Raw genomic sequence first — 16,319 nt, forward strand, 5'->3', positions numbered from 1 at the left:
CCCTAAAAAAAAAAGAGTGCATAATAACAAATGTGTAAAATTTGGAACCCTCATACATTGATTGTGGAAAAGCAAAATGATGCAGCCCCTTTGGAAAAGTCTGGCAATTTCTCAAAAGGTTAAACGTAGATTTATCTCATGACCCAGAGGGAGGTATGGAGGGGTGGGGGAAAGAGAGAGAGAGAGAAAGGCATCACCAAGAGAATGGAAAACATATTCACATACATACACATAAAAATGTATACATAAATGTTTGTAGTAGCATTATTCAAAATAGCCAAAAAGTGTAAATAACCCCAATGCCCATCAACTAATAAATGAATAAATAAAATGTTTATTTCATACGGTGGAATGTTTTTCAGCCATAAAAGGAAATGTGCTTTTTTGCTACTCCTTGTACTTGTGTGCTCATTGGGTATGGACCTGATGCTGCTTTTGTGACATGCAAGGAGTCAAGACTGAGAATAAAGGTCATGTTAATTTGAAGATGGTGGGGCAAGATAGTTCTGTGGTGCATTGTGAGACTTAAATTAATGAAGGCCTATTTTGAACTCCAGTATTTTTCAATAAGGCAGATTAGATTCCCATATGAAGGGCAGCCAGCCAGTGAAAGAATTACTCCTACATAGTTGGAAACAAGGATGAAAATAAAATTGATGTGTTCTAGCAGCAGACAGCAGTTGTCTACTAAAGAGGGAATATGTATACCAAGTATACATTCTCAGTTAGAAAACTGCAATTTGGTTCTACCACATCTGACTGCTACAGCGTAGTTTTCTCTATTCTTTCATTTTTTTCCTTTCCCCATTCCTTTATTGTACATCAAACGAAGATGGGATGGGAAGAATACTAGTACAGTGAAAATACCTATTTTCTTTATGCTCAGGCTCATTTAACTTTTATCTTTATACTAGAGGCCCGATGCACAAAATTTGTGGAAGAGGAGGCCCTCGCAGCCCCAGCTGCCTTGGCCTTTGCAGCCCTGGCTTCGTCCGGAAGGTCATCTGGACAGTCGTTCCACTGTTCAGCCGTTTGGTCAATTTGCATATTACCCTTTTATTATTATAGATTCCAGTAGGCTAATTTGCTTTCACTATTTAATAAAAAAAGAGCATATAAATCTTTTCATACCTTGTTTGATTGAAGAATTTTAATGTTTCCCATATATTGTTGTAAAACCAAGGACAGTTTTATAACTTTTAAAAAATGATTTTTGAGAGAGAGGAAGGAAGAGGGAGAGAAGAGGAGAGATAGAAACATCAATGAGAGAGAAACATTGATCAGCTGCCTCCTGCACACCTTCTACTGGGGATTGAGGCCACAACCTGGGCATGTACCCTAATCAGGAATCCAACAGGCGACCTGTTGGTGCATAGGACAATGCTCAACCAACTGAGCCATACCGGCTGGGCAGTTTTATAACTTTTTTTTTGTATATAGTTGTTACATGCAGGGCAACTTATCTTTAAGTAGGAATAGAGAACTCTAAAAGAAACGAGTCCTAGGTGTTTTTTCTTCAAGTCAAGCATCTTCTTTACATAAACTACTTGTTTAAAAAAATCTTTTTTAAAGAAATGAAGTACATGCTACAACATGAATTTTAAAAACATTACGTTATCAAGGAGCTAGTCACAAAAGACCAGATAGTAAATGATTTCATTTATATGAAATCTTCAGAATAAGTAAATCTATACAAAGTAGGTCAGTGGTTGTGTGGGCAGGGCTGGGGGAGGCAGGGAGGATGAGAGGTATTGGAGGAATGGGGTGTGTGCTGATGGCTGCATGCTATTTTGGGGGGTAATGAAAATATCTTGAATATACTCAAAACCATTGAATTGTATTTAAATGGTGAATTATGCAAACTATATCTTAATAAAGCTGTTTAAAAATTTTAAGGCTTATCGAATTATATGTGGGATAAGAAAGGTAACTAATCAACCTAGTGACCACCACTGGCCCCTAGCTGGTGAATCAGAACTTACCTCAGGCTACTCGCATACCACCAGAGGCTCTTTTGATGGCTGAGCCTAACAAGTAGCTAGCAAGTAGAGGCAGATCTCAGGGTCCCAAGGGCCTTTTGCTGACCTACCCCAGGTTTGTTACTGGTGGAAGCCTTGGTATACACCCTGGGTACCCAGGAAAAGCAGAGGTAGCCACCTACTGTGGATAGCTTTGTATCTCCTAACAGGTAGTCCAGGGCTGGTCACAAGCAGCATCTGACATTGACCTTTACTGGAGTCCCTCCCAAGAGGCCCCAGAACCAGCACACCCACTGGCTGTCTTCAGATCACAACAGAGCACAATCTGATAAGCTCCAAAAGTGGCATAACCAAAAAGATATCAGCAGGCACCAAACCCTGCTAGAGCCAAATGTGCTGTGTGGGTTAGCCCCTACACAGCAGCTCTTACACTGTGTTTGGTGTCAATCCCCACAGTTAGCCAGCCCGAGGGCCAATGTTACTCATGGAAAGGCTAACGGCAATAAAGACTAAACTACAACAGGAAGGTTCACAGAACTCATACAAGGGACACTCCTGGAGCACCTCCTCAGGTGATTAGGGAGACTGCATCACTGAGCCCCACAGGACGCTTACTACAGAAGGCCACTCTACCAAAACTGGAAGACAAATCAGATCTACCTGATGTACTGGAACAAATACAGAGATGCAGCCAAAATGGGGAAACAAAGAAACATACTCCAAATGAAAGAACAGGAGAAATTCCCAGAAAAAGAACTAAATGAAATGGAGGCAAGCAATCTACTAAATGCAGAGTTCAAAACATTGGTCAATGAACTTTGTGGAAGAGTAGATGAACTTAATGAGTACTTCAACAAAGAGATAGGAAACAAAAATGGAAGTAGAAAACATAGAAAAGAGCCACTTAGAAATGAAGAACACAATATCTGAAATGAATCAACAGCAGATTAGAAGAAGCAGAGGGTTGAATCAGCAATTTGGAAGACAAAGTAGTAGAAAATATGCAAACAGAGCAGCAAAAATAAATTTTTAAAATAAGGATAGTTTAAGGGGCCTCTAGAACAACATCAAGCATAACAACATCACATCATAGGAATATGATGAGCATGGAGCAAGAGATTAAGAATGTATTTGAAAAATTAAAAAAAAAAGAATGTATTTGAAGAAATGACTGAAAACTTTCCTAACGTAGTGTAGTAAAAAGACACACAAGTCCAGAAAGTGCAGAGTCCCAAACAAGGTAAACCCAAAGAGGCCCACACTGAGACACATCATAATGAAAATGGCAAGAGTTAAGGATGAAGAGAAAAACTTAAAAGCAGCAGGAGAAAGTTACCTACAAGGTAGCTACCATTACACTGTCTGCCATTTTTCAACAGAAGTATTTCTGGCTAGAATGGATTGGCACAAAATATTAAAATGATAAAAAGCAAGGGCCTACAACTAAGACTACTCAGCAAGGCTCTATCATTTAAAATTGAAGGAGAAGTAAACAGCTTCCCAAACCAGAAAAAGTTAAAGAAGTTCATTACCACCAAACCAGTATTACAAGAAATTGTTAAAGTGTCTTCTTTAAGAACAAGAAGAAATAAGAAACACACAAAGAACACAGCTATAAAGAACAAAATGGCAATAAATACATATATATTAATAACTTTATATGTAAATGGCTTAAATGCTATAATCAAAAGACATAAGGTAGCTGAATGGATGTGAAAACAAAACCCATATGTATGCTGTCTACAAGAGGCCCACTTCAGATCAAAAGACACACAGAGACTGAAAGTAAAGGGATAGAAAAATATATTTCATGCAAGTGGAAATGTAAAAGAAAGCCGGAGTAGCAGTACTTATATCAGACAAAGTAGATTTCAAGACAAAGGCTATAATAAGGGACAAAAAGATCATTAATGATAAATGGATCAATCCAACAAGAAAATATAATCCTTATAAAAATTTATGCACCCAACATAGGAGCACCTAAATATATGAAGCAAACATTGATGGACATAAAGGAAGAAATTGGTAGTAATATAGTCATTGTGGTGGGTTTTAATATCCCGTTGACATCACTGGATAGATTTTCCAGACAGAAAATCAATAAGGAAGCAGTAGCCTTAAATGACACACTAGATCAAATGGATTTAATTGATATCTTCAGATCATTTTATCCCAAAGCAGAATATGCATTCATTCAAGTGCACATGGAACATTTTCTAGGACAGACAACATGTTATGCCATTAAACAAGTTTCAATAAATTTAAGAGACTGAAATTATATCAAGCATCTCAGACCACAATGATATAAAAACTAGAAATCAATTACAAGAAAAAAATCCTGAAAAATACATACAAACACATGGAGTCTAAAAACATGCTATAAACAATAAATCAGTTAACAATGAGGTCAAGAAGAAACCAAAAGGTACCCTGAGACAAGTGAGAATGAAAACACAACCACCCCAAGTTCGGGGGACACAGCAAAAGTTGTCCTAAGAGCCGAAACCGGTTTGGCTCAGTGGATAGAGCGTTGGCCTGCAGACGGAAGGGTCCCGGGTTCGATTCCTGTCAAGGGCATGTACCTTGGTTGCGGGCACATCCCCAGTGGGAGGTGTGCAGGAGGCAGCTGATCGATGTTTCTCTCTCATCGATGTTTCTAGCTCTCTATCCCTCTCCTTTCCTCTCTGTGAAATATCAATAATTATATATGTATGTATGTGTATATATATATATATATATATATATATATATATATATAGTTGTCCTAAGAGGGAAATTCATAGCAACATAGGCCTACCTGAAGAAATCGGAAAAAAATATCAAATACACAATCTAACCTTACACCTAAAGGAACTGGAAAAAGAACAACTAACAAAACCCAAAGTGAATAGAAGGAAGACATTAATAAGGATGAGTGTTGAAAATAATGTAATAGTCTGAAAAAAATACAAAGTATTAATCCAACCAAGAACTGGTTCTTTGAAAAGATAAACTAGATTGATAAACCTTTAACCAGACTCATCAAGAAAAAAGAGGACCCAAATAAATCAGAATGAAAGGAGATGTGATAACTGATGCCATATAAACACAAGGGATTATAATAAAATACTGCAACAACTATATGCTAACAAATTGGACAGTCTGGATGAAATTGATAAATTCATAGAAACATACGATCTTCCAAGATTGAATCAAGAAGAAACAAAATCTGAACAGACCAGTTACAACCAACAAAATAGAAACTGTAATCAAAAGACTCCCAGTAAAAGTCCTGGACTGGATGACTTCACTGGTGAATTTTACCAAATGAAGAAGAACTAACACCTATTCATTTCAAACTATTCCAAAAAATTCAAGAGGAGGGAAGACTTGCAAGCTTATTTTACGAGTCCAGCATTATCCTAATTCCAAAGCCAGATAAAAACACACAAAGAAAGAAAATATAGGCCAAAATTACCAATGAAATAGATGCAAAAATCCTTAACAAAATATTAGCAAACTGAATTCATTATTTCATACATTAAAAAGATCATATGCCATGATCAAGTGGGATTAATTCCTGGGATGCAAGGTTGGTACAATATTTACAAATCAATTAACATGATACACCACATAAACTAAATGGAAGTTAAAAATTATATGATCATATCAATAGAGTCAGAAAAGCATTTGACAAAATCCAGCACCCATTTATGATAAAAATTCTCAACAAAGTGAGAATAGAGGGAACATACCTCAATGTAATAAAGGTCATATATGACAAATCCACAGCCAACATCATACTCAGTGGGGAAAAACTAAAAGTGTTTTCCTTAAGATCAGGAAGAAGACAGGGATGTATACTTTCACCACTCTTATTCAACACTAGAGGCCCGGTGCACGGATTTGTGAACCGGTGGGGTCCCTTGGCTTAGCCTGTGCCCTTTTGTAATCTGGGACCCCTCGGGGGATGTTGGGGAGCCGGTTTTGGCCCGATCCCTGCAGGCCAGGCCAAGGTACCCACACCGGTGCATGGATGCACCAGGCCTCTAGTATGCATATAAGATTTTTGGTTAATTTCTTCCCGTCCTCCTCCTCCCCCCTTCCTCTGAGATTCATCAGTCTGTTCCATGTTTCCATTCCTGTGGTTTCTGCTCCTGCATTGAGCATCTGCCCCCTGGTGGTCAGTGTGCATCATAGCTACTGGCCAGTTGGCCGGTCAGCTGATCACATAGGCTTTTATATATATAGATAGTACTGAAGTCCTAGCCATAATAGTCAGACAAGAAGAAATAAAAGGCATCCAAATTGGAAAGGAAGAAATAAAACTGTCATTATTTGCAGATGACATGATACAATATATAGAGAACCCTAAAGATTCCATTGGAAAAAAAAAAACTATTATAACTGATAAAGAAATTCAGTAAAATAGGATAAAAGATAAATATTTAAAAATTGGTTACATTGTTATACACCAATAATGAACCCTCAGAAAGGGAAAATAAGAAAGCAGTGCCATTTACAATTGCATCAAAAAAAAAATGCCTAGGAATAAATTTAACCTAGGAGATAAAAGACCCATACTCAGAAGATTATAAAGATCCTGATGAAAGAAAATGAAGAAGGTACAAATAGATGGAAGCATATATTTTGCTCATGGATAGGAAGAATTAAAATCAATAAAATGTCCATACCCAATCTATAGATTCAATGCAATTCCTACCAAATACCAATGGCGTTTTTCACAGAACTAGAACAAATAATTTAGAAATTTATATGGATCCACAAAAGACCCTGAATTGTCACAGCAGTCTTAAAAAAGAACAGAGTTGGAGGTATCATGCTTCCTGCTAGCAAACTATGCTAACTCTAGGCTATAGTAATCAAAACAGCATGGTACTTGCATAAAAACAGACACACAAATGGAACAGAATAGAGAACCAAGAAATAAACCCACATCTATATGGTCAATTACTATTTGACAAGGGAGGAAAGAACATACAATGGGGTAAAGACAGTCTATTCAATAAATGATGCTGGGAAAATTGAACATATATGAGTGAGAATCGTTGATTGGCTGCCTCCTGCATGCCCCCTCCTGGGGATCAAGCCCACAACCTGGGCATGTGCCCTGACTGGGAATTAAACCCTGACCTCTTGGTTTATGGGTCAACGTCCAACCACTGAACCACTCTGGCTGGATTCTTCACAACTTCTTAGTGTCAGTATCATCTGGGCTCTGTCCTCCATTGTCTACTTTCTCTATTCATTTTTCTTTCTGTCTCTCTTCCTAAAATTTATTCATCTCCCTATGTCTTTAAATATATGAACATGACACCACATTTAAATCTCTAGCTAGATAGTTCAGGTAACTTGATCTCCAACCCCCTCCCCAACCCTGTTTATCTCCTTCTTGGCAAATGGCTTCACTACTTACCTACGTGGCTGATCAAGTCAGAATCTAAAATTTATATTTGATTCCTCTTTCTCCCTCATTCTCTATAATCATTTTATTAGCAAGTCTTGTCAGTCTTATCTTGAATCTACCCATTTACCTTTATCTCTAGAAATGCGACAGTAATGCATGCCTCTCTTACGCCTGCATAAATTATCCTTTCGGTCTCCCAACTGAGCTTCCTTTGCCCCCTTCCAGTAGACATCCTGCTTTCAGCCAGTCTCCTTGAAGGAAAAAGGGATCATGTTAATTCCCATTTAAAACATTGGAATGGTTTCTCATTACATTAGCCATCAGGCTCTGCAAGCACATTTCCTGGAGTCAAATCCTGGTATCACCACTTACTAGCTGTGGAATCTTGGGCAACTTGCTTAGTCCTGTGTGGCATAATATGTAGGTGGTCAAGTTAAAGAAGATAATTCATGTAAAGCACTTACAACTATGCCTGGCACTTGGTAAATGCTCACGGTGCAGTTGGACTTCTGGGTGCCTAAGGTAGCTAAACACTTGAGAACGCCTTTCTTAATGACTTTCTTCAAAGCTGGTTCTCCTTTATTTATCTCAACAACCTGTTTATACGACTTACTATCTCTAATTATCTTTTTCTTTCATTTGTTGCCTGTCCTCTCCCCTAGTCTAAGCTCCATAGAGAGGGACTATATTTAGCTTGTTCACCATTTTAACTCTAGTGCCTCAGACAGTTCATGCCACATAGCAGGAGTTTCTTATACACATGGGGTGGGCAAAGTGGGTTTACAGCCGTGAGTACACGAAACAGAATGTATTATTGAATTATTATTTCTTAATTATTGTATTTATTTCTATTACAACTGTAAACCTACTTTTGCTCACCCCTATATTTGTTGATAAAATAATGAATCTCATGTTCGTAGCAAGACCTTTGGACATTTACTTTTTGGTCATTTTTTCATTCTGATTCAATTTGACTTTGAATAGAATAAAACATTTGCTTATAATACTGTAATCTGTTCTGCATATCATGATGGAGAATCTTATTTCCTCAAAGTTTCTTACAGAAAGACTAAATTGGGGAAGATAGTAAGAAGGTTGATAATGAAATTTCTTATATGAAAATCTTCCTCATATTTTAATATTGAACTTTCAGTATGTAGAATATTTGTGACTCTGATAAAAGGAAATTTTGAAAGCATGATATTGTGCAGTATCAATGTAGTTTATACTGGTTGTTCACTTTGGATCCCGCCCAAAGGATATTTGCTATTGAAGTACCTGAAAGGCCTTAAAATAGTTTAACAGAATGAACTCTAAGAATAGCACTATAGAGACATATTTTAATTAAAGTTAAATTATATGTGACAAGAGAAAAGTATTATTTTTATTAGGGTATTATTTTAACTACTTTTCTACTTTTAATGTTTTTCTAGACAACTTAAAAGTAATTGGGAAAAGTATACCTAATAAAAAAAAATAGGCTTTTCTTCCAGCTTACAGTCATGTCAAATAGTACCTTACAATTTTCATTTGCTTCTAAAATACAAAACTTATTCTTTTAAAAAATCTTTATTGAAAGTATTATAGATGTTCCCTTTCCCCCTATTGACTCCTTTCTAGTCTGCCCCCCCCCCTTTATATGTAAAACTTTAAATGGAAGTCATATATATTTTCCACCTTGGTACTTTCAATATTTATGTTTTTGCAATTCAGTACACTGTTTTGGTTAGATCCTTCATATAAAAATGTTTTCTTTAGAACAAAAAATATTTTCAACAAAAGAAAGGGAATTTTTTTAGTGTATACTTTATCATTTTGGATTAGTCACCTTAGATTTTATTTTGGTTCATTTGTTACATAACCTTGGTTATATAAGCGAAACTTTATTAATGCTCCAATTTTTCTATGAGATAAAAGGAAGAGGTTGAAAGTTTATAATCTTTTGAATTCTTTAAAAGTGCTGATAGCAGGAATCATATTTTCAGTCAAAATTATTGATGAGTTGGTTTGATTAAGGGTATAAAAAGTTAGCTTTTCCTAATAGCTTCTGCCTCCTTAATACACATGGATGGCTTGTCTTTGGTTAAATGATAAAAATAGAATATTTTCATATAGTTCAGTATTCTTTTAAATACTGAATTAAGTTATTTTTAAGATGTTAACTCAAACTTCAAGGTGTATTTTCTGAGCAAGCTTTTTTTCTTTATTTTTATTGTTGACACTTTTACAGATGTCCCTATCTCCCCCCAATCCCTTTGCATGCCTCCGCCCAACCTCAACCCCTGTTCCCTTTGGCCATCACCACAAGTTTGTTTTTTTTTCTTAACCAGAACTAATAATTAAAAAGTTCAGCATACAATGGACAATCCTCTTAACGAACCCTTCCTCTTCCATTTGTTATCCCCTCTCCTCTATTGCAGTGAGACTGTTGATTTAAATCAAGTTTGCATCATATTATGCTTCACATAAGGTTTTATTTTAGTGGAATTATTGATTTCACATGTAGCAAGCATTTCACTGGTTAGTTTAAAAAACCATTAGTAAAACTAGAGGCAAAGCAGTAACCGGTTTGCCTCAGTGGATGGAGTGTTGGCCTGCGGACTCGGGGGGTCCCAGGTTCGATTCTGGTCAAGGGCGTGTGCGGTTGTGGGCACATCCCCAGTGGGAGGTGTGCGGGAGGCGGCTGATCTATGTTTCTCTCTCATCGATGTTTCTGACTCTCTGTCCCTCATCCTTCCTCTCTGTAAAAAAATCAATAAAATATATTTAAGAAAAACAAGAGGCCAAAAAACCCCTCATTATAACAATATTATATACACATATAAAAGAGGTTTAGACTTAAAAAAAAAATCTCTAAAACCAGATAGTTTGTGATTGTTTTTGATATTCTTAAACAGTCCCTAATACAATGCTGACATTAGGAAGCAAGCAAGAATAGTTGTGATCTGATTCTTAAAATGTACTTTTAAACATGGTGGGCTCATGATGGAGAAATGGTAGACCTTTCCTTATATAGGGAAATACTAGGAATAATGGGTTATTCCCAGTATAAAAAAACCAGAATTATTTTCTAAAGCATATGTCCTGTAGAATTTGTTGATCTAGAACCTTTGGAATTATAGTTCTTCCAAGAGTCAATAAAATATTCTGTCAACAGCTAATTTAGCCATTGTGGTGGGATAACATCTCATATATGTAGATTTATCTAAATATCTTTACCTTTCTGTGGAACACCTCAATTGAATATGTAGAAATTCCTTCCATTTACTTTACTAACCTTTGGTAAGCTAAAGTTTTGGTTTTTCCTCTTTTATATAAGTCAATAATAGCAATTCCCATAGTTTCAAGGAAACACCAAACATCTATTCCAAGCTAGTCTTCCTACCATATTTGTTTGCAGACTTACATCTGTTAGAGGGTGAAGAGTTGTCTCTTATTTTCCTTTTACTTATTATTCATTTAAAATTCCTTACAAACCATAACAGAAGTTAAATTCTCTATAATTATTTTTGTTTTACAAGAAATAGAGTATATTTAATAGAAAACATATAGAACTTAGAGTAAAAAGAATTGGGCTTTTTCTTTGAGCAGTTTATCAACATGAGCTTGGGAAATTGTTTTAACCTCTTATGTTTCTTGATGGTGAATTTGAAACTAATGACAATTCCTTTTGCATTTACTTCATGGGCTTTTTTTGCAAGTATCAAATGATGTGTTTGTAAAAGTATTTGTTCAGACATGAACTATTCAAAATTGATGGTGAAATTATGAACACACTAAAATCGTTTTTAGCCTTTAAAAACTCATACATACAGGAAAAAACAAGACACATATCTTTTACTAAATGGGTGGGGTGTTATATCTTAGTGTCCATTGTTTATGTGTAATATAAATAGGTATAACAATTTAAGGATCCCTGGTTACCGAACATGAATTAGTTTTTGCATAGTATTTTCTCAGTTATCTTACATTATTTTGTGGAAAAATACCTAGAGCCCATATTATGATTTAAAAAAAAATATTTATTTTAAAATAAAATTATACTTTAAATACTAACATTAGTCAAAACAGAAGGATTTGTAAGAACTAGCAAAAATATTAATATTCACATTTTGTCAAATTTTGTATTTCATATACAGTCACTTTGGTAGCCCATCTGCCTTATTAGTATTCCAGTGTTAAAGGTTAGCATAAATTACTAATGATCACACCTTCCTATTTCTTAATTTAGGTAATAACCTTTGGAATTACAGAAAAACATAATGTATGTTTGTGTTTGTCTCATGTATAGAACAATAGTCTGCATAGTTTTGAAAAAAGACTAGTATAAATGATTGTGAATGTGCCACCTTTCAGATTACATTTATATTGCTTCACTACTGGGAAAAATGCTAGGCAGTCTAGGCGCATTTAAAGAGTCACTGTTAGAGAAGTGGAAACACTTAGAATGATTTTTGTTGTTGTTATGGTGATGGGTTTTTTCTCCCTCCTAAATATCTGTAAGAGTTGGGTGACCCAATTATGTTTTTATTTTGACAAACTAAATACAATTTAGTTCTTTCTAGTTTACCTTTGGCTCTGATTTCTCTAGATGAAACTTGCCTGTTTTTAATATTTATGTATTCACCCATTTCATTTTTCAGAAGATTTTATGAAGATGGAGCAATTGTCTTGGGTGAGGAAGCAAATATGCTTGCTGGCATGCTGCTTGGGCTCAATGCTATTGATTTCAGGTACTTAATCCTCACTAAATGTATTCAGTTTTAAATTATGCTACCCTATATGGTTTCTACTTACGATTTTTTTCTTTCAATTTTCTATTAAAGCACATACTTGGATATTGATATTTGATTCATGTTGTTCCCTTCTAAATGACATCCTTTTTCTAAATCGGTTTGCTCTCAGGGAAAAGATTGTCTCAAGTTCTAGGAATTAACTTACAGGCTTGCTGTCTAGTTTGGGTCAAAAGAAAGCTTAGACTACATTCCCCAAGCAGAAAAATCATGGACTCCGGTACAACCGAAGGAAGGTTTTGGATTTTATCTCTTAGTATTTTTCAGCTGCTGCTTTAAAATGAAAAGAAAGTACGTTTGTTGTCATATTTTTCCTTAAAGGAATGAAATGGGGGGAAAAAATAGATACAGAGGCAAAGAAGCATTGAACAGACTGTCAAACTACAGTGGGAAGACAGAGGAGGTTTTGGGGGGGAGGGGTGCTGTAAGAGATCAACCGAAGGACTTGTACGCATGCATATAAGCATAACCAATGGATAAAAAACACTGGGGGGGGGGGCAGGTAAAGGCATGTACTGGGGGGAAGGGGAGGCCGGGGAAAGGTCAATGGGGAAGGAAAAAAAAAAAAAAAAAAAGAAAGACACTAAAAGTAGGTTCAAAGCTAGAAAGATTTTTATTATTTCATGTATTGAGATAAAGAAGACCCGGACAGGATATCTTGGGTGTCTTATGTTTCTTGTGTTATGTATCTAGAATATAAAACATGTTGTTAATATTTACTTTGGTTATCAACAAGATGAATTGATTCCAGACTAAGACTGCAAGCACTAAAAAGGGACATTGTAATTTCTTTTTAGATTTATGAAAGCATCCTTTTGCATTTCTTTAACTCATTTAAGATTTTACATTATACTGATAGTAAAAGGTTCGTCTATAACAAGAACTCAAACATAAGAATGAAGGAAATATTATATTTTTATTTAAATATATCATTTAAAATCCAAAAATATTATTAAAATAAGTTTAAATTAAAATCTACTTTTAGGTCTTTAATTGAAAAATAATGCTGCCCATTTTCACTGAGGTTACCTTTTTCTAGTAAATCATTTCCTTTTAAAAATATTTGTCATTTTCTTTAATCAAGTAGTTTTAGGTTAATTAGCTTAATTGTTTAGGATAAACATGATGGATGGAATATGAAGGTTGTCTTATGATCCCTCTAAGGGTGTCAACTTTTTACATGGCATGCTGCTGGCTCTGTCTAAATCAGCCGTGGGCAAACTACGGCCCGCGGGCCGGATCCGGCTGTTCTATCCGGTTCTCTTGCTCTCCCCTCTGCTCCTTTACTTTGAATTTATATTAGTTCACACAAACACTCCATCCATGCTTTTGTTCCGGCCCTCCGGTCCAGTTTAAGAACCCACTGTGGCCCTCGGAGTCAAAAAGTTTGCCCACCCCTGGTCTAAATCCTTTACAATTTTATTTTTTATTTAAAAAACAACAACCTGGGAGAAGAATGAACTGTTGATTTATTGGAACCCATTGATACTATATAATCAACTGGAAACAAATATCTTAAAGATACATTAGTAATGTTTCTGTAAATGAAGGGAAACCCATATAAAATGTTGCTAAATTAATTCTCTTTATTTAAATCTGGAAACAATACATACCCTTGATATTAATATATTAGAACAAGTATTTCCACAGTCAAACTTCCGAAAGAAACCAGGATGTAGGACTTCATAGATGAATTTTTTCTTTTGAAAGATTAACCTACATCTTTTAAATATTTATCTTGCTAGACAGTATATTTTTTTCCTTTTAATAATAGTAAACTTTGTTTTCTTTTAAAAATTTAAATGTTTTATTTTTATGTAATGTTTTTAATTAAATTTCTTTTTCATTAGTTTGTATTCAGTATTATTTTGTATTCATTTCAAGTGTATAACATAGTGTTTAGATAATCATATACTTTACAAAGTGTTTCCCCTGATATTTCTAGTACCCAACTGGCACCAAGCACAGTTATTATAATACTAGAGGCCTGGTGCATGAATTCATGCACAAGTGGGGTCCCTCGGCCTGACCGGTGATTGGGCCTGATTAGGGCTTTCTTGCCTCCTGATTGGGGCCAATCGGGGCCGGCCCCCGGGGGGAGGGACTGCGAGAGGTTGGCCGGCCATGGAGGTTGGCTGTGAGAGCGCACTGACCACCAGGGTGCAGCTCCTGCATTGAGCATCTGACCCCTGGTGGTCAGTGCATATCATAGCGACCGGTCAACTGGTCGTTCGGTTGACTAGTGGTAACGGTCGCTTAGGCTGTTATATATATAGATTACTGACTATATTTCTTATGCTGTACTTTACATACCCATGACTATTTTTTAACTGCCAATCTGTATACTTCTCAATCTAACAATAGTAATCTTAAAACTAAACACTTTTTTTAAAAAAAAAATAAAACAAAAAACTAGCTGTATATACCATTATACAAAACAAAGATTACTGGATTGGGGAACCAGGGGATCTAGAGTTTTTTACTGGCTTTAACCTTTTCCCTGTTGTCATAGCCTCAAAAAACATTGAATGGACATTAGAAGATTTTTTTTTTTTAGGTCTAAGATACAAGTCATTTCACCTATTCAAATAGTTTAGAAAACCCTCATTTTAAAAAATGTTTTTATTGATTTTAGAGAGGTAGGAAGGGAGAGGAATAGAGAAATAGAAACATCAATGAGAAACATCAGTTGGCTGCCTCCTGCATGCCCCCACTGGGGATGGAGCCTACAACCCAGGCATGTGCCCTGACCAGGGATTAATCTGGTGACTTCTTGGTTCATGGGTCGACATTCAACCACTGAGCCACACTGGCTAGACTTTTTTCTTTCTTTTTTTTTTTAAATTAAAGTTGTTTTATACTACTTTATTTAGGGAGAGGGGGTCTCCATTTTCACTCCCCAGTAGATTTTATGTATTTCTCATATGCTTCTTCACTCATTGGTTCATCTGGTTCTGCAGGGTTACTCAGTGTCATCTGGGTCAGCCAACTATCTTCATAACAAGATGTGCTGACAAGTCCTGGATTTTCTGCATGAGCTTCATTAATTTCAGTTACTTCTGATAGAGGAGAATAGAGTTTGCTAGCAGCTTTCACACTTTCCAAAGCACTAAAGTCATCTTGTTTGTTCAGTTTTGTCCCAATTTCAGGCAGACTATAATAAATGATGTCTCCCAAAGCTGCCTGTACAAAACTGCTGATTTCCACTCTTTCAATATAATTTTTTGTTGTTATCCATTCTTGTTTCTCTGTGAATTTACTCACTGAGAGCAGTCGAGGCCAGTGTTTACCCGGACAGCCCGTCCTCAGGGCCGGGGCCACACATTCCCTGCTGCTTGGGGCATTGTGTTCAAAGGCAAAAACCCTCGTTTTCTAATTATTCAGATCTTTTTGGGAATGCTTAGTGTCACCTGAGAACTTGTATGAACAAATCTTCATTTAAAAATTCTCTAGTGACATCACAAAAGGTTTAATAAAGACCAAGACAGTATGAAATAATGTTTGAAAAGATTTCTCAGTATACAGGGTATCCCCCCAAAAATGTATACACACTTTCAGTAATTATAAAGTCAGTATTTATTAAAATACATTTCATTTCCAAATTGTAATAGAATCAGCTGGCAAAGTGTATATCCATTTCTTGGGACACCGTGTACTTTACTTTTGTGTGATATATTTATGTAACAGAGTATTAACTTGTACAGTTCTTTTGTCATTTAGATTGAAGGTAAAACATCTTTATTGAGATACTTATTTGTAACAAGTAACATTTAAATTACAAACAAAAACCGTTACCTACAATTTGATGAAATAAATGTCTCTAGCAGATTGTTTATAACACTTAACTTTGATTTAAATTTTTATATATGAATATGGAATATTTATTGTCTGTTGTCTTAGCTTCTGCCTAAAGGGAGAGGGACTGGATGGCAGCTTTCCTGCTGTAATAGACTACACACCATATCTGAAGTTTACCCAAAGGTATTTGACATTTAGAAATATGTTCTTGAAATCCAAATTTATTGTTAAATACCTTGTTGCACAATATATTCATCTGATTAAAATTACTTTTTATAAAACATTTATTTCATGTCAGAAATCATTCATAAATATAAACTCTAGTTGCATTTTTAGTATTTA

At 35.6% G+C, this 16,319-nt stretch overlaps 1 protein-coding gene across 4 annotated transcripts in view; it reads left to right on the forward strand.

Annotated features, from left to right (window-relative positions):
* Positions 1-16,319, forward strand: part of RUNDC3B (RUN domain containing 3B) — a 116,508-nt gene that overhangs the window by 67,844 nt on the left and 32,345 nt on the right. For all 4 annotated transcript variants that reach the window (XM_080666797.1, XM_080666799.1, XM_080666798.1 and 1 more), the window contains 2 exons: positions 12,030-12,119; positions 16,080-16,160. In XM_080666797.1, coding sequence (XP_080522923.1) covers positions 12,030-12,119; positions 16,080-16,160 — 171 coding nt within the window. The remainder of the gene's footprint in view (positions 1-12,029; positions 12,120-16,079; positions 16,161-16,319) is intronic.

Source organism: Plecotus auritus (assembly GCF_963455305.1).
Source record: "Plecotus auritus genome assembly, chromosome: 4".
Taxonomy (NCBI): Eukaryota; Metazoa; Chordata; class Mammalia; order Chiroptera; family Vespertilionidae; genus Plecotus; species Plecotus auritus.